This window comes from Osmerus eperlanus, chromosome 10 (assembly GCF_963692335.1).
Source record: "Osmerus eperlanus chromosome 10, fOsmEpe2.1, whole genome shotgun sequence".
Lineage (NCBI taxonomy): Eukaryota > Metazoa > Chordata > Actinopteri > Osmeriformes > Osmeridae > Osmerus > Osmerus eperlanus.
The window spans coordinates 3,135,748-3,156,669 of record NC_085027.1 but is presented as its reverse complement, the minus strand read 5'-3'; the positions used below and the strand labels follow the sequence as shown (position 1 = coordinate 3,156,669).

Sequence of the window (20,922 nt, the reverse complement as noted above, 5' to 3'; positions counted from 1 at the left end):
TGGATCTAAAGGTGCGCCGCGTAGGCGGGGAGTCCTATTTTGAAATATTTCATTAGGTTTTGTCAAATAACGAAAATGTGTCCCCTAGATACCAGAGCAGGCTCTGATCGGGACAATTTCTGTTATCAAAAGATTGTTGAACCAGAAAATCAACGGCTTTATAATGATGGCCTATTTTAATGTGTTACACTATTTAGTTCACTACTTAACATGATACGAGACCACCACAACTTAATACTATAGACTGTATGCTTAATAGCCTACAAAGTAGATGATTCTTTCACCCTCAATATGTTGTCACCGTGAGAGGGTAAGAGTACGGAAAGTGTCAGCGTCCTCATGGTAAACATTATCTAGACGGCTGTTTTAAATTTTGTGACAATGTGCTGTGGTTTTGATATTAACCAGGAGCTTCTTCTGGCTCCGTTCCTCAGTGACTATGAGTTCAGCCAAATGTTCTGTTGTCATTTTGTTTAGGGTGTGAAACCCAGGTCTCTACTGAAGTGGGGAAGAGGCTGGCCGCATGTTTTGACCACCAGGACAATGATACGGTGTACGTGTGTATACACGGCTCCCTGGGAGGGCGACAATGAAGAGGTCCAGGCCTGTCATAGCTACAGCCAGGGCTGGACTGGAAAATGGCCCTGGCATTTTTTGCTTAGACCGGCCCACCACAATCGGTCGGACACCACTGAAGCCTGTTAAGAGATGTGATTGGGCCAGCCCAGTGTCAGTAGGAAAAATGAACCAGCAGCTGTCCCTGCTTTATGGGCCAGTCGTTGGCCAAATTTAAGTTTATAAAAAAAAATGATAATTATATAAAGACGTATATATATATTAAAAATCATATCATATTGTCCCCAAGTGCGTTGGCCCTATGCCAGATGACCAGTCCAGGCCTGGCTACAGCCTGTCAGTTAGTGCTGATACATTTAAAGTGAGTATTCATGAATGGAGGCACTGGGAGCCAAAATGAATGACTTGGACTTTGATGTCCTCGTCCCCCCATCACTCAGCCCTCCATTAGTAATCAATCATTCCATCATTCCTTCTCTCTGAAGCTCCCTCCCTCACTCCTATCCACTAAGCCTGGTTCTGCTTTCATCATCCACACACTCTTTCTATGAGCACAATGGTCACATTGATATAGTGTAATCTACAAGCCCCGTCATCAACCACAAGAACAACGCTATTCTGACGTTGATTTTATTAAACAATATTTTCGACTCATACACCTTGTTATATTTTAACATTGGCTTTCCCTTGTGGCACCTGCTTATCCTATTGTTTATGTTAGGCATCCACAGTCTCTCTTGTGTTCGGTTGTGGGGGCATGGGGCAAATGTCAATGATAAGGACATGTTTATCAAAACTGCAGCTAACGTTCCTTCTGCAAGAACACACTGGAAATTTCCTTGGGTACAAGCAAGAAGAGACTGACAGCTCCTCCATTTGTTTACTCTCAGAACCAGATTAACACCAACCAAGAGCACAGACACATTTTTACATTTAGTCATTTAGCAGACGCTCTTATCCAGAGCGACTTACAGTAAGTACAGGGACATTCCCCCCGAAGCAAGTAGGGTGAAGTGCCTTGCCCAAGGACACAATGTCATTTTTGCACGGCGGGGAATCGAACTGGCAACCTTCAGATCACTAGCCCGACTCCCTCACCGCTCAGCCACCTGACTCCCGTGACACAGTGACAATCCACTACCAAACAAATCCAATCCGCTTCACCCTAGTTTATCAGTGGGGCTGGATGCTTAGTGGGCCTGTCACACAGCACGCATGTCATCGGTCAACACTACCAAGTAAACAGTAATGACGCAACTCAACTGCTGATGCTGATATGATCATAAGGTACATATATGCTTCTCCTAAGTGCAATGGTACAATGTGGTTTCAGTTTGCTGAGGATCTTTATATCATAGCTAGGTTTCCACTTGTCATCGGTGTATACCAGCAGCTAGACAGACGTCGATCAGAGTGGGAAGTGTGCAGGTGGCGGCCTGATATTACAGCTTCAAACGGCAGCCAGACTGGCTATCACTCGCCAACTCCACCCACACAGACACTTTTGATGCTGTGTTTGGTCATCCTTCTCTAATGTATCGCCTCTCGATGCTGTTTGTATTATAACAATCATACAACTCAAACATCACAGATCTGAGAGTCAACACTGTCACTGAGGCTGGAAGGTGATAGGACTGAGCGGTCAGCCACTTCCACGTCACTGCTTTGTGCCTAAAATACACTCTTAGGAGAGAGCACATTGTTGATGCAAGAGGTTATGAGGACGCACACTGCAAGCTGGGCTAGGACTATAAGGGATTTGTGGTGGAAATCTGAGAATCAACAAAACATAAATTCTCTAAATGTATTTGTATAACTATTGTATAAGTATTATTAAATGGACACAGAGCACCTTACTGGTAGTCTGTGAAGCTCAGAATGAAGAACTCACTCTAGGAAAGGCCCTTTATATTAAGATAGGGAGTTCTGCAACAACGTGCACACAACAGGGAGTCAGGTGGCTGAGCGGTGAGGGAATCGGGCTAGTAATCCGAAGGTTGCCAGTTCGATTCCCGGCCGTGCCAACTGACGTGTCCTTGGGAAAGGCACTTCACCCTACTTGCCTCGGGGGAATGTCCCTGTACTTACTGTAAGTCGCTCTGGATAAGAGCGTCTGCTAAATGACTAAATGTAAATGTAAACAGGCCGTTGTTAATATTATCTCCACACAAAGTTACAGCATGACAAGTTACAGCCTAGTCAGCAGATTGGAGAGCGTATGGTGATTGGATGCAAGAGGCTGTGAAGAGGGACAGAAAGGACAGATAAACCTTCACCCCTGTTTGAGTGTCTCACAAAAAGGTGCTGGACCCAATCCTCAACAACTGTGCCCCGCCAAGAAGACACCCACCACTCGAGCAATGGAGAGAGGTAGTGGATGAAGAGGATGAACAGGCCCAGACCCAGGCCCAGACCTAGGCCCAAGCCCAGGCCCAGACCCAGGCCTAGGCCCAAGCCCAGGCCCAAGCACCTGCACAGCCTGCTGACAGACAAACGGCAGCGGCAGCCACACCAACCTGTTCATCTCATCTCCCCGCCACACACCACCAGATCGGGACTGAGATACAGTGTATCCAATGTCTCCCAATGTTGCTCGAGGATGACACAGACAGGTCAACTGCAACCGTCACTCACGCTTTCACCTTACCCATGGTGGAGGTGGCAGGAGCGGGGGGGAATGCAATGTTGGTGCAAAGACCATGGACAATTAATAGATAGTGAGTTCTTCCATAACGTGCACACAACAGGCCTTTGTTAATTTATTATTATACGCACACAAAGTTACAGCATAGTCAGCAGCTAACAAGACACTCACAGTACAAAAAGTTCCAGCTGTCTCAGAAAACTAACCGTAACAATATAAATGGGTAGGATTGGTTTGATTAATATAACAATTTCCGTTACAGATGGCAGGAGGAAAATCCCTTGATTGCAGTTATTATTCTGTGAAAGCGGAATTATGGTCCAGTCTGGCTGGAGGAGTAACAGTATATTCTGTATTGGTCGAATCAAAAGGGACGCACTGAACAGGCTCCAGATGAAAGCTGTAGTCTGCATCCACTCCCTTAAGGGCTTTCTGAATCATCAAAGCATGATGTCACTTACGGTACGCATCCGTTCTTCAGGATGTTTAGGTTGGGTTTTCAAAGAAAATTTCCATTATATGTTATTTTTTACATCTTGACCCAAAATAAAAATGTCACACTTTTTTATCTAGTAAAACTTCTGCTAACCCATGAGCCAGAATATTCCCCTGGGTAATTTTAGTGTGATGTGACAAACTGTGAACGTTTTCCTCTATGTGTTGTCCAAACAGTGGTTTATTAGTGAGAAGGGGACTACAGGCGGTTTACATTTACATTTAGTCATTTAGCAGACGCTCTTATCCAGAGCGACTTACAGTAAGTACAGGGACATTCTCCCTGAGGCAAGTAGGGTGAAGTGCCTTGCCCAAGGACACAACGTCATTTGGCACAGCCGGGAATGGAACCAGCGACCTTCGGATTACTAGCCCGATTCCCTAACCGCTCAGCCACCTGACTCCCTAAACCTGACAAATCCTTCCAGTCAGACTGGTATATTTGTATTGATAATAGCCTGGCGTGTCTGTTATTTTAGTTAGGCTACATACTACTTTTTACAGTCATTGGTTACATACATCGTTGCATCAAACTATATTGAAGTACAAAACGTATCAGATGAGTGGCTGCTCGTAATCACAAGAGATGACAAATGAGATACTCGTTAATTATCTGCTTTCCTGCTTTATATCTGCTTTTTGGCACTGTATCTGGTTTCCTCCTCAATATCTGTACGTTTCCTTGCCATTTATTTTGAGTATATTATCAAATTACCATCACTTGAACACACTCTACTGCACAATATTGTACAGCACTTCATAGTCGCATTACAAAAAAGCCTTGTCTAGCATCAAGTAGCTTATACCGATGTCGTGAGAACATGACTTAAAAGATCTAGATGGTGTCAGGGCAAGTGAAATGTTTGCTAAAGCAGGAGTCAACCCTTCCAAGCTGTTTTAAGAAAGTTGATGTATACATTTATTTGCTGGCTTAATGAAACAGAAAATGAATAATCTTGGCTTTCACAAACATAAGGTTCAGCATTGAAAAAGACAGCTTAAAACTTCATCTTTTTACTAAAGCATTTTACTAATTTGATCTCAGAAGGGTTTTATTACATGTATTAATTTGATCATGTTTTTGTCTGCACTATTCTCCATGAATTGCTCTTGCTTCTTGTTTTTACTGATTTTATGTAAAGCATCTTGAACTACACTTCTTGTATGAAATGTGCTATATAAATAAAGTCTTATTATTAGTATTGCTACCAATCTCAGCTGTGTGGACACTGGTTCTGTGGTCTCCTTGTAAGACTTTGATGGACAGTTCTCCTTTTTGAAACCGTGATCCTTTATTGTGTTTGTAATTTATTCTGTGTGCTGTTTTTGTCTGGACCCTTAGTCAGTAATAAACTATACATTTAAATGAATTGAAGACAGTTTTTTTCAGTACACATCTAAATGCTCGCTGTTGCAGTTTCGTGATTAATGTCAACGTTCAAAATATTAATCATCACTTGGATACGGAACAGTGCTGTCATTGTCAGGTGTTCCATACAGGGGTTTCATGTTTCATGTCACAAAATATTTTAGTCGTATTAGTGCCACGATATATGGCTGAGTTTCTGTTCTTATAACAATAGTACCCCCCTGGCAGGTGCAAATATTCTCAGGGACGTACTTCGAGGGTTCAGCCTGAGATTATTTGCTTTGTATTGGAATAAATACATAGCTCTGTTCCATTGATAGAACGTCATTCACTGTGAGGGCGTGATCTCCATGACTGCACTTATATAGCTGTGGGATCTCCTCAGAGACAACACAGCTGCCCAACAGTTACTCGATACAAGCTCAGTGTACTTCAGAGCTCAGAACCTTCGAATTTTAAGGATGCAAGCTGAGGACTATAATCGCAGAGGTAATACGCGTATGAGGTGAAGTTTCTTTTCATTTTCTCCTTGTTTCTTGTACTGAAGGTTTGACGTGTTTGTTTGTTCCGTTGGTCCACAGCTAAGGAGCTGGTAGACTACATCACAGAGTACCTCAGCTCCATCCGAGAGAGAATGGTGACTCCAGATGTCCGTCCTGGATACATGAGAGAGCTGATCCCAGAGAGCCCTCCCTCAGAACCAGAAGACTGGGACAGCATCTTCCACGACATAGAGAGAGTGATCATGCCTGGGGTGAGTGTCGCCTTCTTGATCAACCAGCAAACAGGAAAAATAGACAGAGTAACAGTATTGCTGAGTATTTCATATATTTATTGCCTTGATGGTTGGCAGTATGTGCTAATATGATAATGGGTCGTTTTTACATCAGGTGGTTCACTGGCAGAGCCCTCACATGCATGCCTACTATCCCAGTCTGACATCCTGGCCGTCCATGCTGGGAGACATGCTGGCAGACGCCATCAACTGTATTGGATTCACCTGGGTAACGATCAGATTGTGACTCAAACTTTTATCGTAATCCTTACTTTAACTGAAATACTAAAGAAATCTGTCATTTTACCGAGGGCTTCATGTTGTAATGTATGTTTGGCTGACAGGCTTCCAGCCCAGCTTGCACAGAGCTGGAGATGCATGTGATGGACTGGTTGTGTAAAGGCCTCGGACTTCCTTCCTTCTTCCTGCACCACAGCCCTCAGAGCACTGGCGGAGGGATCCTGCAGGTACAGAAGGCTGTGTCACCTGGCGGGTTGCATACAAATGTAACGCTGTCAATATTTTTAGATGACAGGATGTAATCCCTCTCTCTGTGTCTCTAACACGCCCTTTCTGTCTCTCTCTCTCACACTCTCTCTCCTTCTCCTTCTCCCTCTCTCTCTCTCTCTCTCTCTCTCTCTCTCTCTCTCTCTCTCTCTCTCTCTCTCTCTCTCTCTCTCTCTCTCTCTCTCTCTCTCTCTCTCTCTCTCTCTCTCTCTCTCTCTCTCTCTCTCTCTCTCTCTCTCTCTCTCTCTCTCTCACACACACACACTCACTCTCTCTCTCTCTCTCTCTCTCTCTCTCTCTCTCTCTCTCTCTCTCTCACACACTCTCTCTCCCTCCCTCTCCCTCTCCCTCTCTCTCTCTCTCTCTCTCTCTCTCTGTCTCTCTCTCTCACACACTCTCTCTCCCTCTCTCTCCCTCTCTCTCTCACACTCTCTCTCCCTCTCTCACACTCTCTCCCTCTCTCTCTCTCTCTCTCTCTCTCTCAGAGCACAGTGAGTGAGAGCACCCTGGTGGCTCTGCTGGCTGCCAGGAAGGACCGCATCCTTCAGCTGAAAAATACAGCTGAGGGCAAGGAGCTGGATGACTCAGTGCTCAACTCCAGACTGGTTGCCTATGCATCAGACCAGGTTAGACACACACACACACACAGCAATTCAGAGGCATGGCTATTCCATCATATTATCTTCTCTGACTTGCCTGAACTTGCCTGAATTGGCGTACAATCAATTTCATGTAGAATTGCAGGGTTCTTACGACAAAGGGATGAAGATTTCAATCACAGGTATCAAAACAAAGCACCCACGTACGCACAATATTAAATCTCCCCTCAGGCCCACTCGTCGGTAGAGAAGGCAGGACTGATCACGCTGGTAAAGATGCGGTTCCTGCCCACAGACGAGCACTTCTCCCTGAGAGGAGCCACTCTGAGACAGGCCATCCAGGAGGACAGGGAGAGAGGTCTGGTCCCTCTTATGGTAGGTGGTCCGTGTCCAGTAACAGACTGAGTGTGGCAAATCTAGAGAGTCATGTCAAGGTTCCTTGTTTTGATTCATCTATTTCTTCTCCCAGCTGTGTGCCACGTTGGGAACCACAGGGGTGTGTGCCTTTGACAACCTGTCAGAGCTAGGACCAGTGTGTAGGTCATCTCCCTGCATTGAGTAATCCATCAACACTTTCTAGTCTGGCTGAGTGCTGTAGGCTAGCTTCTGTTATGCCGTATACTAGCTTCTGAGTGCTCTTTACTAGCTCCTGAGTGCTGTGTACTCGCCCCTGAGTGCTGTGTACTTCTGTGTACTTCTGTGTGCTTCTGTGAGCTTCTGTGTGCCGTATACTAGGGTCTGTGTGCTGTATACTAGGGTCTGTGTGCTGTATACTAGGGTCTGTGTGTTGTATACTAGGGTCTGTGTGCCGTATACTAGGATCTGTGTGCCGTATACTAGGGTCTGTGTGCCGTATACTAGGGTCTGTGTGCCGTATACTAGGGTCTGTGTGCCGTATACTAGGGTCTGTGTGCTGTATACTAGCTCCTCTATGCTGCGTACTAGCTTCTGTGTGCTCTGTCCCTAGGTGCAGAGGAGGGGCTGTGGCTGCATGTAGATGCTGCGTACGCTGGCTCCGCCTACTTCTGTCCAGAGCTGCGCTGGTCTCTAGAAGGAATCGAGTACGCCCATTCCTTCGTCTTCAACCCCTCCAAATGGATGATGGTGCACTTTGACTGCACTGCCTTCTGGTGAGAGCCGAACCTCTGGGAGTATCACATAGACTGACACTGGGTTGATATTGTGCTCTATCCATGACTGTGGTGGTTAGGTCCATTTATTATATAGTGGGAGCAATACAATATGTCAATGTAATGCACATGTGAAAATCCTCATTTTGCTGTGCCACAGGGTGAAAGACAAATACAAGCTGCAGCAGACCTTCGCTGTCGACCCTGTCTACCTCAGACATGAGAACTCAAAGGATGCCACTGACTTTATGGTACGTCCAGATGCCTTAAGCAATCTATCCATACTTCTATACTTCTGTTTGTTCGTTGTTACATCCATACGATTCACTTATTTAGTGTTTTGTTTTTTAGCACTGGCAGATTCCCTTAAGCAGACGCTTCCGTTCCCTTAAGCTATGGTTTGTGATGCGCTCTTTTGGACTGAAAAACCTACAGGCTCACATCAGACACGTAAGAAACAGCCTCTTCTGTTTGTGACAGGTTAAAAGGTCATAACGTGCTGTAGGATGCAACTTAGTATGTGGGGGGGGGTCAGATGGCTGAGCGGTTACCCCGCTCACCCTACTTGCCTCGGGGAGAATGTCCCTGTACTTACTGTAAGTCGCTCTGGATAAGAGCGTCTGCTAAATGACTGCATGTAAATGTATGTTCTTGTGACTTCAGGGGATCGAGATGGCAAAACTTCTTGAATCTTTGGTGAGAAGTGACCCTAATTTTGAAGTTCCTGCTGAACGGCACCTTGGCCTGGTGGTCTTCTGTCTGAAGGTTAGAAAACATCTCTGCCATTCTGAGCACACATTAAAACAATGGTAAAACAGGAATAAGTCAGTTCCTTTACCTGTTAACAGCTATTTCTTCACATTAATGTATTGCACTAGTAACTAGTTACATGATAAGGCAAAGTACTATAATTGGTAAATAATTTTCTAGTCAAGTGGTTCACCTACGTTACTTCTGCCGCATCGTCCAAAGGTGATTTTCTGATACGTACGTTATCACACTACGACAAAGGACATCACACTAAAAAGGATCATTAGATAAAACATCTAGCACTTTTTAACTCAGATTATCCCCCTCTCTCTTTCTCTCTCTCTCTCTCTCTCTCTCTCTCTCTCTCTCTCTCTCTCTCTCTCTCTCTCTCATGCATTTCTCTCCTCTCTTCTCCCTCTCTCCAGGGTGGAAACTCTGTGACCCAGGAGCTGCTCAGGGGCCTGATACGGTCTGGGACCATGTATCTCATTCCAGCAGACCTCCACACCAAACGAATCATCCGCTTCACTGTGACATCACAGCACACCACGAAAGAAGACATTCTCAGGGACTGGGGCATCATCTCCAAAATGGCTGCCATCCTCCTGGCCGAAGACCAGCCTGTCAGGCTGAGTGAGGAGCTAACGACCAATCAGACAGAAGACCCACCAACCAGGGAGACAGAGAAGTCTTTGGATAGGGCGACAGGGGAGGAGTCAGAGAGACTCTGTACCATCGATAATGGAGGAGTCGATCCTGGGCCAGAGCCAGGGGTTAGCCAGGGTCACGTTGGGCCAGAGACAGGCCCTGGGGAGTCCAGGCCGTCCGGATCCAGGAACAGGAAGGTCCATGTGGAGCTGTGGATAGACAAAGACCAGGCCGTGACCGTGCCCAGAAGGACGGCTCGGTCCCTCAGCTGCAGCAGTGAGCCTCTGTCCTGCACCATCATCGGGGAGCCAGCCTTGCTCTCTCTGAAAGAGCCCAAACCGAAGCCCCTGTCTTCCAGCCCAGGAGGGGCCCACCTGTATAAGATCCCGGAGAAACCCCCGGGCATGCTAAGTAAGCAAGCCCTGCCGAAGCTCACCAAGTTCTACAGCATTCCTAGTTTCTACCAGCTGTGGGTGCACTGTGGCAGGTACCAGCTGTGTTGCCCTCTGAAAGGTCCACAGACCGGGCTGGAGTGCTGGTCCTCTTCCTGCCAAGGCCTCAGCTGCTCAGCTGGCCTCTCCCCAGATCCTCTCTAGTCAGGCTCGCCCTCCTGCTCTCCCCAGATCCTCTCTAGTCACGCTCCTCCTCCTGCTCTCCCTAGATCCTCTCGTCAGGCCTCCTCCCCCTCCTCCTGCTCTCCCTAGATCCTCTCTAGTCACGCTCCTCCTCCTGCTCTCCCTAGATCCTCTCTAGTCAGGCTCCTCCTCCTGCTCTCCCCAGATCCTCTCTAGTCAGGCCTCCTCCTCCTCCTCCTGCTCTCCCCAGATCCTCTCTAGTCAGGCCTCCTCCTCCTCCTGCTCTCCCCAGATCCTCTCTAGTCAGGCTCCTCCCCCTCCTCCTGCTCTCCCTAGATCCTCTCTAGTCAGGCTCCTCCCCCTCCTCCTGCTCTCCCCAGATCCTCTCTAGTCAGGCCTCCTCCTCCTCCTCCTGCTCTCCCCAGATCCTCTCTAGTCAGGCTCCTCCTCCTCCTGCTCTCCCCAGATCCTCTCTAGTCAGGCTCCTCCTCCTCCTGCTCTCCCTAGATCCTCTCTAGTCAGGCCTCCTCCTCCTGCTCTCCCCAGATCCTCTCTAGTCAGGCTCCTCCTCCTCCTCCTGCTCTCCCCAGAGCCTCTCTAGTCAGAATACTCCCTCTTGGAGAGCCCCTAAAACTCTACACCTATTCTGCTGTAACCCAATACCATGGATTTACCAATCTTTCCTCCAACATTGCTACCACAGATCCAAATCTATACCACATGTTGATGAAATTACAGTATAATTAACACATGCGTAAAGTAATGTTTAAAAAAAAAAAAATCAATGTTACAATATGTTAATTTTGAATTTACACAGAACACTGCTCAGTAAGAGTACTTACATTGGCATTTGTCAAAATATTAGTCAAGAGATATTTGGTTAAATGTATATTAAATCATCAATAAGATCAAACAACCAGTCCAGTTGAAAGGCATGGAGGAGGACATCATTCACAAGCACACAGCACCACTGATGCGTTTTGATCATTACACATCATCATAAAATTCTTCATATCAAAAGATTTCATTGTCAAACTGTTAAAAATATTATCCTAGAGGCGTGAGAATATGTCACTGAGTTTTACAAGCGTATTTTTCCATCGGTGATGGACCTGTAGATGTCCAGGGTCATGGGGACATATCCCTGGCTCTCCTCCAGGTAGAACAGACGGTCCTGGGTAGAGTCTGGGTTGAAGCCCTCCTCTGCTAACCTCACCTTCATCTGCTTGAATGTCCCGGTCACTTCAAAAGCGTTCTGGGTTTGAAAGAGGTTTGAAAATATGCAGGGAACCCTTTTTTACATTGAACACAGTACATTGTCATCGTTTTTCAATGTTTAAATGTCAAAGACATGTGCTACAGACACGAGGGTGAACAGCACTACACACAAATATTATTTCAACCCAAAATAAAGGGTTACCTGTAAACGGATAAAACGCGGCCTTGCGTAACTAGGGAGGTAGGCTTTTACATGCTTGTACGTGGCTCCGCTGTCAAACTCCATGTCCTCTTTCAGTTTCAACGCTGCCATTCCAATCCTTCCCTCATGTCCTGATCGTAGAGTGACCAGAGGAAGACATTCACGTTCACCTCACACTCAGATCACATGCATTTTCATGTAAATAAAGCTCAAATAAACCACAGTGTTTGTAGATATGTCTTTGATAACAAAATATAAAAATATTGTTATGTCTATTTGTATATGTCTCTTGAATTATTATTTCGACAGTGAGTAAAGAAAGGGATTGTGTATTTGGATCCCCAAGGGGAGATAAGTACCTGGCACCTTGACACCATAGACGTTGGCCTCCTCAATACAGTCCACCATAAGCAGATGATCAGCCACCTCAGTGGTGGCCACATTCTCTCCCTTCCACCTGAACACAAACAGTCACCAAATAACAGTAACATTTTAGATACAGATGCTGGTAATGAGAGTTAGGGTCATCGTAACACAAGAGAAGCGTTATTATTATTAGCTAACTTACTAAGAACTTATTACCTATTAGCTAACACTTATTACAAGCAGGTGGATCTAAAGTGTTACCGTGGTAACTTTTACAGAACTAGAAAATGACACAGGGAAATGCTTGCTCGTTCCAGCTGCCCCACTGACCTGAATGTGTCTCCGATGCGGTCTTGGAAGAAGACAAAGCCCTCGTGGTCTATCTTCAGGAGGTCTCCACTGTTGAAGTACATGTCTCCTTTCACAAACACGTCCTTTAGTTTCTTCTTCTCAGTCTGCTGGGTGTTCTTAGCATAGCCGCTAAATGGAGCGCGCTTTCCGATCTTTCCCAACAACAGACCCGTTTCTCCTGTGGGTCCAGAACAACAAACAAATTTGCAGGACTAGTGTCAGGCCATCACTGTAAATAAAAATGTGTTCTTAATGATCTTGCCTGGGTAAATAAAGGTAAAAAAAATATATATATATAGGACTCGACTGTGTTGGTTTGTACAGGACTAGGCTGTGTGTCAGGGCTGGACTGGTCCTGTTGGCCCACCGGGCATTTGCCCGGTATGCCAGATTACCAGTCCAGGCCTGCTGTGTGTGCTGGTCCAGACATGCTTTTCTGGTGTTGTTTGATTGATGATTTACCTTTTGGAACTCTCACACAGAATCCGCTGGAATCTCTGACTGGCTCCTCTCTCTCTGTGTCGTACTTGATAAGAGCATATTTGCAGGCAGCCTGCAAAACAATTCAGAAGTATAACATACACAAAATACTGATTACACTGATTTGAGCCACATTTGTAGGCTGCTCTGTGAAAGCTTAACACATTCATCAAACTCTTACTTTGTGAAGGAAATTCTCTTTGCCCAATGCGCCAACTTTCCCAATGTAGTTGATGAAGCCCACGTTTCCCTCTGTGGCCCCGTAGCACTCGATAACACGAATGTCTCCAAACCGCTCAAGAAAATCTGTCCAAGTGTCAGCTCGGATGCCGTTTCCTATCGCCAGCCTGACTCTGTGCTTCCTGTCGTTGTCTCTCTGGCGAGAGAGGAGATTGACAGGGAGAAAGGTGAGTAGAACAACAAAAAGTTTGAAATAGACAACAATAGGTATACAAGCATTTACGGTTGTGTTTATGGGTATACGTGTTGGAAAAGCAGTGCAGTTCTTCTATTGTTAGGGTTTTATGTCAGAGAACATGATGGGATTTGTGTGATGAATGTGATCTGGTTACCTTTGGTGTGTTGCACAGGTAGCGCATGATTTCACCAATGTACTGTATGACAGTCACATTGTACTTCCTACAGTCATCCCAGAACTGGGAAGCAGAGAATTTACGCCTCAAAACAACTGTTATGCCTAGAAACAAAACAAATGAACACAACTTTCCGTTCAGTCATTTTATTTCCTACATATGGGATACTCCAAATCAATGATTGACAGTTTGGAATCACAGGACTTTGATTTCAAACACAAACACGGGAAAATCAGAGCTGCTAGATCTCGCCTCCATCTCGATGAATGCAGTAGCCTACCTCTCTCTATTGCTGCAGTCAACCCCATGAGGAAGCCGGAGCTGTGATAGAGGGGCAGGTAGAGGTAAAGGACGTCATCAGAGCGCACGCCTGAGAGGTTCTGCATGAACGAGGCCATCCACACCCTCTCATGGTTTATCAAAGCAGCCTTGGGCAGACCTGCAGTGGTAACGTCATCAATAAGAACTTGAAGAAACAGGCTCAGTAAAGGATGGGTCAGAGGTTAACAGGACCAGAGCCTTGTAGCAGGCCAGAGCCTTGGAACAGGCCAGAGCCTTGGAACAGAGCAGAGCCTTGTAGTAAGTAACAGTAACAACCTAGCAGATACAGGAATGTGTCTGACCTGTGGTTCCTGAGGTGTAGATGTACACTGCAGGGCTCTTGATGGTTATGTTTGCCCTCAACTGAGGTGACAGAGGTTGGTCAGAGGCCTCACGGATCCTGCCTAACAGACTCTCCATGCCCGGAGTGTCACAGGCCTCACTGAGGATAAACACACGCACACCCTGTTCCTGCAAGACAGGCAGAACCTCCTCCACAGCACCCTGCAACTCTGAGAGAGGGAGAGAGGGAGGGAGAAGGAGAGGAAGGGAGAGGGAGAAGGAGAGGGAGAAGGGGGACATTAAGGGAGAGGTGCTCTATCAAGAGTTATAATTAAAGACAGTTATGGTTTGGTCAATCACTATTACTGTAAATACAATTCAACTCACCCGATGCAACAATTATCACTTTGGCGTCAGAGCAAGAGAAACAATGCAGCAAGGATTTTGACCTGATATTGCAATTCAGAAGAGCAGCGGTACATCCAAGTTTAGTCAGGGCCAGCCAGATCCACACGTACAAAGGCTCGTTCCCCAGAAATAGAGCGACACTGTCCCCTGCTTTTATGTCGGCATGTTGCGATAATGCCCTTGCAACTTTGTTGCTCTGTATGTCGGTTTCCCTATACGTATACAAAGTATTTTCGAATACAATGAATGGTTTGTCTGGATGTTTTTTCACTTTGTCCAGGAAATTGTCTACAATGCTGTACAGCGGTTTACTCTTCGAATATTTTCCAAATCGGATTCCGACCAGTAAACAAATGATTGAATACCGTAAATCTTGCAGAAAGTAAGGATTGCTAATGTAAAGTAATAATGGCACAACGGCCAGTCCTGCAAGTATAGAATACAGTATGTACATTTTGCATTCGAACGCAAGTTGTCGTAAAATAAATGCTTCTCTGTCGGCTTTTTTGTAGAGGCAGAGGTTGGAGAGAGATTTCTACAACGACCTTTGTACGCAGTGGGTGTTGTCAAGCCAATCTGTTCCCTTGGGAAACTTTGTTTTCCACATCACACGAGGTCTATCTTCATGTTCACTCCTGTCCCATAAGGCTTCAAAGTTCTCTGCTATGAACTAACCTTTAGCTTACGCACATTTTCAGGAAAATGACAACATATGTAATTGCTTGCAAAACAACTTTATTGTGAAATTCTTTGAAAGTAAACAGTTGAATGTCCCTGTAGTTACTGCAAGTCGCTCTGGATAAGAGCGTCTGCTAAATGACTAAATATCACATGAACACAATTATGGGAGCTTCAAGTTTTCACCTCTGAAAGAACAGTAGGGTACATTGACTTTTGTTACAACTTTACACTGCCAGATAGGATTAACTGATAGATATCTTGTGTAAGAGGAATGTAACTTTTCTGTTCCTCATCCAGAAAGAAGAGAGGCTCTTGGATTTTGGCAGGAACAAAACCCTCTTCTACTAACTTCGCTTTGATCTGCTTGAATGTCCCCGTTAGTTCAAGCGTTTTCTGGGAATGAAGAACAAAAATGAAACCTTTAAGAAACACCACAATGCAAAACAGAATCGCCTGTGTATGTACTGCAACAAGTGACAACACGAAAGTGAGAGTGACCGTTTAGGAAATAATTCAGACGGTCCTTACACATTAACATATGAAACGTTCACATACATTCATACTGAAAACTAACATCCACATATGTGAAATGCTCGCATCGACACATATGAAACGCATTCACAATCTGCGACTGAAAAACACATTATTCGAAATGACACTGCCCCTAGTGGCTGCTCCTCCATAGTCAGTTACTTGAAAAGCAGCGTTTCAGCAAATGTTTTGGCTCATCAAGTACTAATCAATTCTGCAAACTTTTTAAATAAACTTTTAAAAATGTTTTTAAAACCTTTCAAAACTTTTTTCTCCTTTTTTTTTGTTAAATATTTTTTAAACCTGTCAACTTGTTTTCCACACACAAGTCGACACTAAAACATTTTTTTTTCAACCTTTCGAAACTGCTTTAATCTACTCTATTTCAGGCTTCTCTGCTGTCCTCTCTCCTCCCTTCCCAAGTATTTTTACTTCGTTCCTTCCCATCTCGGGTTGTGGATCATTGCTTTTGTGTTGTCACTTAGTGCTATGTGTTATGCATCTAATAAAATAAAAAAGTAACGTCAGGTGGCTGAGCGGTTAGGGAATCAGGCTAGTAATCAGAAGGTTTCCAGTTCGATTCCCGGCCGTGTCGAATGACGTTGTGTCCTTGGGCAAGGCACTTCATCCTACTTGCCTCGGGGGGAATGTCCCTGTACTTACTGTAAGTCGCTCTGGATAAGAGCGTCTGCTAAATGACTAAATGTAAATGTTTCTTAAACGTGTTCATGTTATGTTGTCAGCTTTTGTATGCTTCGCTAATGCCATTATGTTGTGCAACTTAAGAGCACCACCGTCGTCATTACCTGAATCCTGATGAAGCGTGGCCGAGCATAGCTTGGCAGGTAGTTGGCAGTGTGGACAAACGCCTCAGTGCAGTCAAACTGTGCTCCATCTCGAAGCATCACAGCCGCCATCCCTATCCTCCCCTCGTGCCCTGGGACAGTTCACAAATCTATGTAAACACTGCAGTCTTATTTTGACTTGGTAATCACATGGTAATATCATGGTAAATATTACTTGACATAGTGTTATTTGAGACCATGCCACAAGTTCATACCTGGCACTCTGACCCCATACACATTAGCATCCTGGATAGAGGCCATCGTAGTGAGGATATCAGAAACCTCAGTGGTGGCCACATTCTCTCCCTTCCATCTACCAACAAAACACACAAGGGCTAGTTTATATGGAAGCAAATCAGTGACATAATATTGTGAATTAAAAAAAGGCATTGAATACTTAATATTGAAATTTAAACAACACCAAATTTGTTGGTTTTGAACTCACCTCTTAAAGTTTTAAATATGAATTTATTTCAGTGTAAAAAAAAAAATCTGATCTAAAAATTCAAGGTTCAGAATTTCAGGTAGCTGAAATTAAAATGTATCCCAAAAATTTAATATACAAAAATTCTAGCTTCAGAAATTCAAATAGAACAAAAAACTTTTTCGAAAATATTTTCTCAATCTTTCGAAAACGGGTCCAACTGCTTGCCTAAGACCAGACCTCTCTCCTCAGACCCCAGGCTGTGATTGTATGACTGATCTGCATGTATGACTGCCTGCAGCTACACCTGGATGAGAGGGGCCTGAGGAGAGAAGTCTGCAGTTGGACCCTTCTCAGAGAAGTGAGATGGTTCGATAGCATTCAGGCTCGATTGCCTTACTTATCCTTGGTATTCCGGATGTAGCAATTTGAATTTTTTCTGCTCAATTTTTTTTCCCAATGGGAATCGTTTTGGGGGGGATCTGAATTTCAACATTTGAATTTGAGCAGCCTGAATTTTCAAACCTTTTGAACCAAATACAAAAAAAAAACACTACGACTATAACTGTCATTAATCACAGAGGGGACATACCTAAATGTGTCCCCTACTCGATCCTGGAAGTAGATGAACCCGTCCATGTCTATCCGCAGCAAGTCTCCACTGTTGAAATACACATCTCCCCTCTCAAACACATCCCGCAATCTCTTTCTCTCTGTCTGTTCGGGATTCCCAGAATACCCCGCGAAGGGAGCGATGTCCGTGATCTTCGACACCAACAGCCCGGTCTCACCTTCATAGGAATACAAACACTTCTGAGGGAACATGGATGAGGTATCACAGGGATGAGGTAGTGATGAGGTAGTGATGAAGTATCACAGTGATGAGGTAGTGATGAGGTATCACAGTGATGAGGTATCACGATGATGAGGTAGTGATGAGGTAGTGATGAAGTATCACAGTGATGAGGTAGTGATGAGGTAGTGATGAGGTATCACGGTGATGAGGTAGTGATGAGGAATCACAGTGATGAGGTATCACGGTGATAAGGTATCACGGTGATGAGGTATCACGGTGATGAGGTATCACGGTGATGAGGTATCACGGTGATGAGGTAGTGATGAGGTATCACGGTGATGAGGTATCACAGTGATGAGGTAGTGATGAGGTATCACAGTGATGAGGTATCACAGTGATGAGGTAGTGATGAGGTAGTGATGAGGTATCACAGTGATGAGGTATCACAGTGATGAGGTAGTGATGAGGTAGTGATGAGGTATCACAGTGATGAGGTAGTGATGAGGCATCACTGTCACCTGATTATACTAGAGCAGGACAGTTGTTCCCCCAGCACTTGTGTTTACAACCCTACAACAGTGTTAGACCACACAGTGTGACAGTTGAGTCGACGTGATGTCACAATGACAAATGCGACATTATTCTACGTAGCATGCTTCCACCAGTCCCAGTTGCGGCGTGACTAGTCAACTGTGACCTACTCTTAAAAATATCCACACACAGCTAATCCAGCTGGTTTGCAGAGACATACCCTTGGGAACTTCAATGCAAAGATCGTCAGAGGTTCTCACAAGCTCCTCTCTCTCCATGTCATACTTCAGCAGTGCATATGGAAAGGTCTTCTGGAAAACAAGATGGAGAGATGAAGCGGGGCTGCTGCTACATGTGTTCAGTAACTCATGTACTGTATGTGTTGTTCTCAGGGCCGGCCCTAAGGTTTTGGGGGCCCTAAACAAATAGTGTATGGGACCCTTTTTTTTAAGAAAAAAAAGAATTGCCAATCTTTTTTTGGGGGGGGGAGGGGCAAACCAATCAGGGGCCCTAAACAAATGTTTAGTTTGTTTATTGGGTTGGGCCGGCCCTGGTTGTTTTACTAGAGGTATCTGCATGTGTCGCTCATTACCTTGTGGATGAAGTTTACTCGACCAACTGCTCCGACTTTCCCCACATAGTTAATCAGACTGAAGTTGCCGTCACTAGCGGCGTAGAATTCTTTAATGTTTACGTTCCCAAAGCGTTCGAGGAACGTTGTCCACACATCTGCTCTGATGCCGTTCCCAATGGCTCGTCGGACCACATGGTGTTTGTCATCATCTCTCTGTTAAAAAACCAAGGAGCAACACTTTGAGGGGGAGTGGCTAGCAATGCATTGTGTCATTTAAAATTGAAAAAAAAATGTTTTACCTTTGGTGTGTTGCAGAGGTAGCGCATAGTTTCACCAATGTACTGTATGACTGTCACATTGTACTTCCTGCAATCATCCCAGAACTTGGAAGCAGAGAATTTACGCCTCAAAACAACTGTTATGCCTGATAGACAAATGTGATGTAATCAGTTATCAAAATTAAACAAATAACTGAGCTAAAGCTGAGGGCTAAGGAGAATGTGTAATGAGTATCTGCTTACACAACCTCTTGAACCTCAGTTATGTGTCAATAATTTGCCAACTATGAAGTCTTATTTACCTTTCGCTTACAGGTAGACAGGATCAAAACAAGCCTTCATTTTATCATTAATTTTAGAAGTTACAAACAATGGTGGCTTACTCTTTGTGTACCATACTCCTCACGAAGACCCACCCAGATTCTGGGTGACTATGCATGGGCATGGATAGGAAATGTAGGTGTATCTATTTGTGCACTCATTTATCTATGTAATTGTAAATACATTATTGTGAATTCCCACCAGGTATCTGGTGTTGTGCAGGTATCTGCGTACTGACCTCTCTCTATGGCACCTGTCAGTCCCACCTGAAACCCGGAAGAGTGGTAGAGAGGAAGTGGAACGTAAATGACATCCTGTGATGTCACTCCAGCGATGGACAGGAGGAGTGCCGGTCCCCAGGCCCTGTTTTGAGACGACACTGTTGCCTTCGGGAGACCTTGGAGAAACACACGCGGACACACTGAAGAGGGTGCCACCCCAGGTGACGCACAGACAGGTGTCCCATCTGCATTTAAGCCATTTAGAAAGAACGATTCGCTCAGTTTTGGCATGTTTGATCATTTCAGAGTCCCGCTGATTCTGGATTCTTTATATGTGTACTTATTTTATTACTGCTCAATTTAATGTTAGGGATACTGATTAGTTAGACTGATCCGTCTGTGTCTCTCTCACTCTCCTTCTATGTGTGCAGAACCTTTGACCTCCTCTCAGACAGGCCCACTGTACCTGTTGTACCAGACGTGTAGAAATAGAACACTGGGCTGTTGATGGTCACCTTGCTCCTCACCTGAGGTGACAGAGGCTGGTCAGAGGCCTCACGGATCCTGCCTAACAGACTACCCATGCCCGGAGTGTCACAGGCCTCACTGAGGATAAACACACGCACACCCTGTTCCTGCAGGACAGGCAGAACCTCCTCCACAGCACCCTGCAACTCTGAGAGAGGGAGAGAGGGAGAAGGGAATAGTAAGGGAGAAATGGGGGCAGGAATACCTGGAAATTAGGCTGGGAGAAAAGTAAACAAAAAGTACTCTGCACTGTTTAGGGTGTATGTCAAACATTCATGTTCTCAATGGAAACACATTTGACTTTGACCACGTTTTGTTGTTTATTTACCTGCAGCTGCGATGAGGACTTTAGCCCCACTGCAGGTGAAGCAGTGCAGCAAAGACTTGGACCGTATGTGGATGTTAAGCATGGCAGCAGCACATCCCAGTTTGACCAGGCCCAGCCACAACCACACGAAGCAGGGCTCATTCCCCAGGAAGAGAGCTACTGTATCCCCCTCCTCCAACCTGACGCACTCCTTCAGGGCTCTGGCTACCTTGGTACTCTGCTTGTCCACATCCTGGTAAGTGTACACCTCATCCTCAAACAGGATAAAGGGTTTGCCAGGCTGGCTTTTCACCAGATCTAGGAAACGATCCAACAGAGTGTAGAAAGGTTCTCTCTTCCTGTAGCCCATCCTCTGGGACTTGATGGCGAGCATTTTGCAAACGTACCGGAAATCATGCACAAAGTAAGGAACCTTTACATAGAGGGTGGCAATAAGTATGCCCATCCCTGCGAAGAAAGTGAAGAAGATTTGCATTACGGCCATCTTAAATTCTCTGCCATCAACTTCTGAGCTTCAGCTTTAATTACTGTGTCAAATCTTGTGTAACTGCATCTTATATGTGGTGGACAGACAG

General features: G+C 45.2%; 3 protein-coding genes across 3 annotated transcripts; 1 reads left to right on the top strand and 2 right to left on the bottom strand.

The window, feature by feature from the left end:
• The first annotated feature begins 5,470 nt into the window (after positions 1-5,470).
• On the top strand, positions 5,471-10,380 carry hdc (histidine decarboxylase). The gene is made up of 12 exons (XM_062471158.1): positions 5,471-5,573; positions 5,666-5,838; positions 5,975-6,088; positions 6,204-6,326; positions 6,852-6,992; positions 7,197-7,340; positions 7,435-7,501; positions 7,933-8,095; positions 8,256-8,346; positions 8,447-8,545; positions 8,759-8,860; positions 9,271-10,380. Exons 1-12 carry the CDS (start codon positions 5,546-5,548, stop codon positions 10,087-10,089), a joined length of 2,064 nt encoding a protein of 687 aa, XP_062327142.1. The 5' UTR covers positions 5,471-5,545; the 3' UTR covers positions 10,090-10,380.
• A 467-nt stretch (positions 10,381-10,847) lies between these two features.
• Positions 10,848-14,930, bottom strand: LOC134028170 (long-chain fatty acid transport protein 2-like). The gene is made up of 10 exons (XM_062471561.1): positions 14,269-14,930; positions 13,902-14,111; positions 13,559-13,717; positions 13,258-13,382; positions 12,867-13,061; positions 12,668-12,758; positions 12,185-12,383; positions 11,848-11,945; positions 11,489-11,619; positions 10,848-11,323 (listed from the first exon to the last, which is right to left on the bottom strand). The coding sequence occupies exons 1-10, from the start codon at positions 14,741-14,743 to the stop codon at positions 11,150-11,152; spliced, it is 1,857 nt and encodes a 618-aa protein (XP_062327545.1). The 5' UTR covers positions 14,744-14,930; the 3' UTR covers positions 10,848-11,149.
• A 138-nt stretch (positions 14,931-15,068) lies between these two features.
• On the bottom strand, positions 15,069-20,861 carry LOC134027937 (long-chain fatty acid transport protein 2-like). The gene is made up of 10 exons (XM_062471193.1): positions 20,348-20,861; positions 19,958-20,167; positions 19,509-19,667; positions 18,971-19,095; positions 18,690-18,884; positions 18,318-18,408; positions 17,363-17,561; positions 16,562-16,659; positions 16,308-16,438; positions 15,069-15,363 (listed from the first exon to the last, which is right to left on the bottom strand). The coding sequence occupies exons 1-10, from the start codon at positions 20,829-20,831 to the stop codon at positions 15,187-15,189; spliced, it is 1,869 nt and encodes a 622-aa protein (XP_062327177.1). The 5' UTR covers positions 20,832-20,861; the 3' UTR covers positions 15,069-15,186.
• Positions 20,862-20,922: the final 61 nt, after the last annotated feature.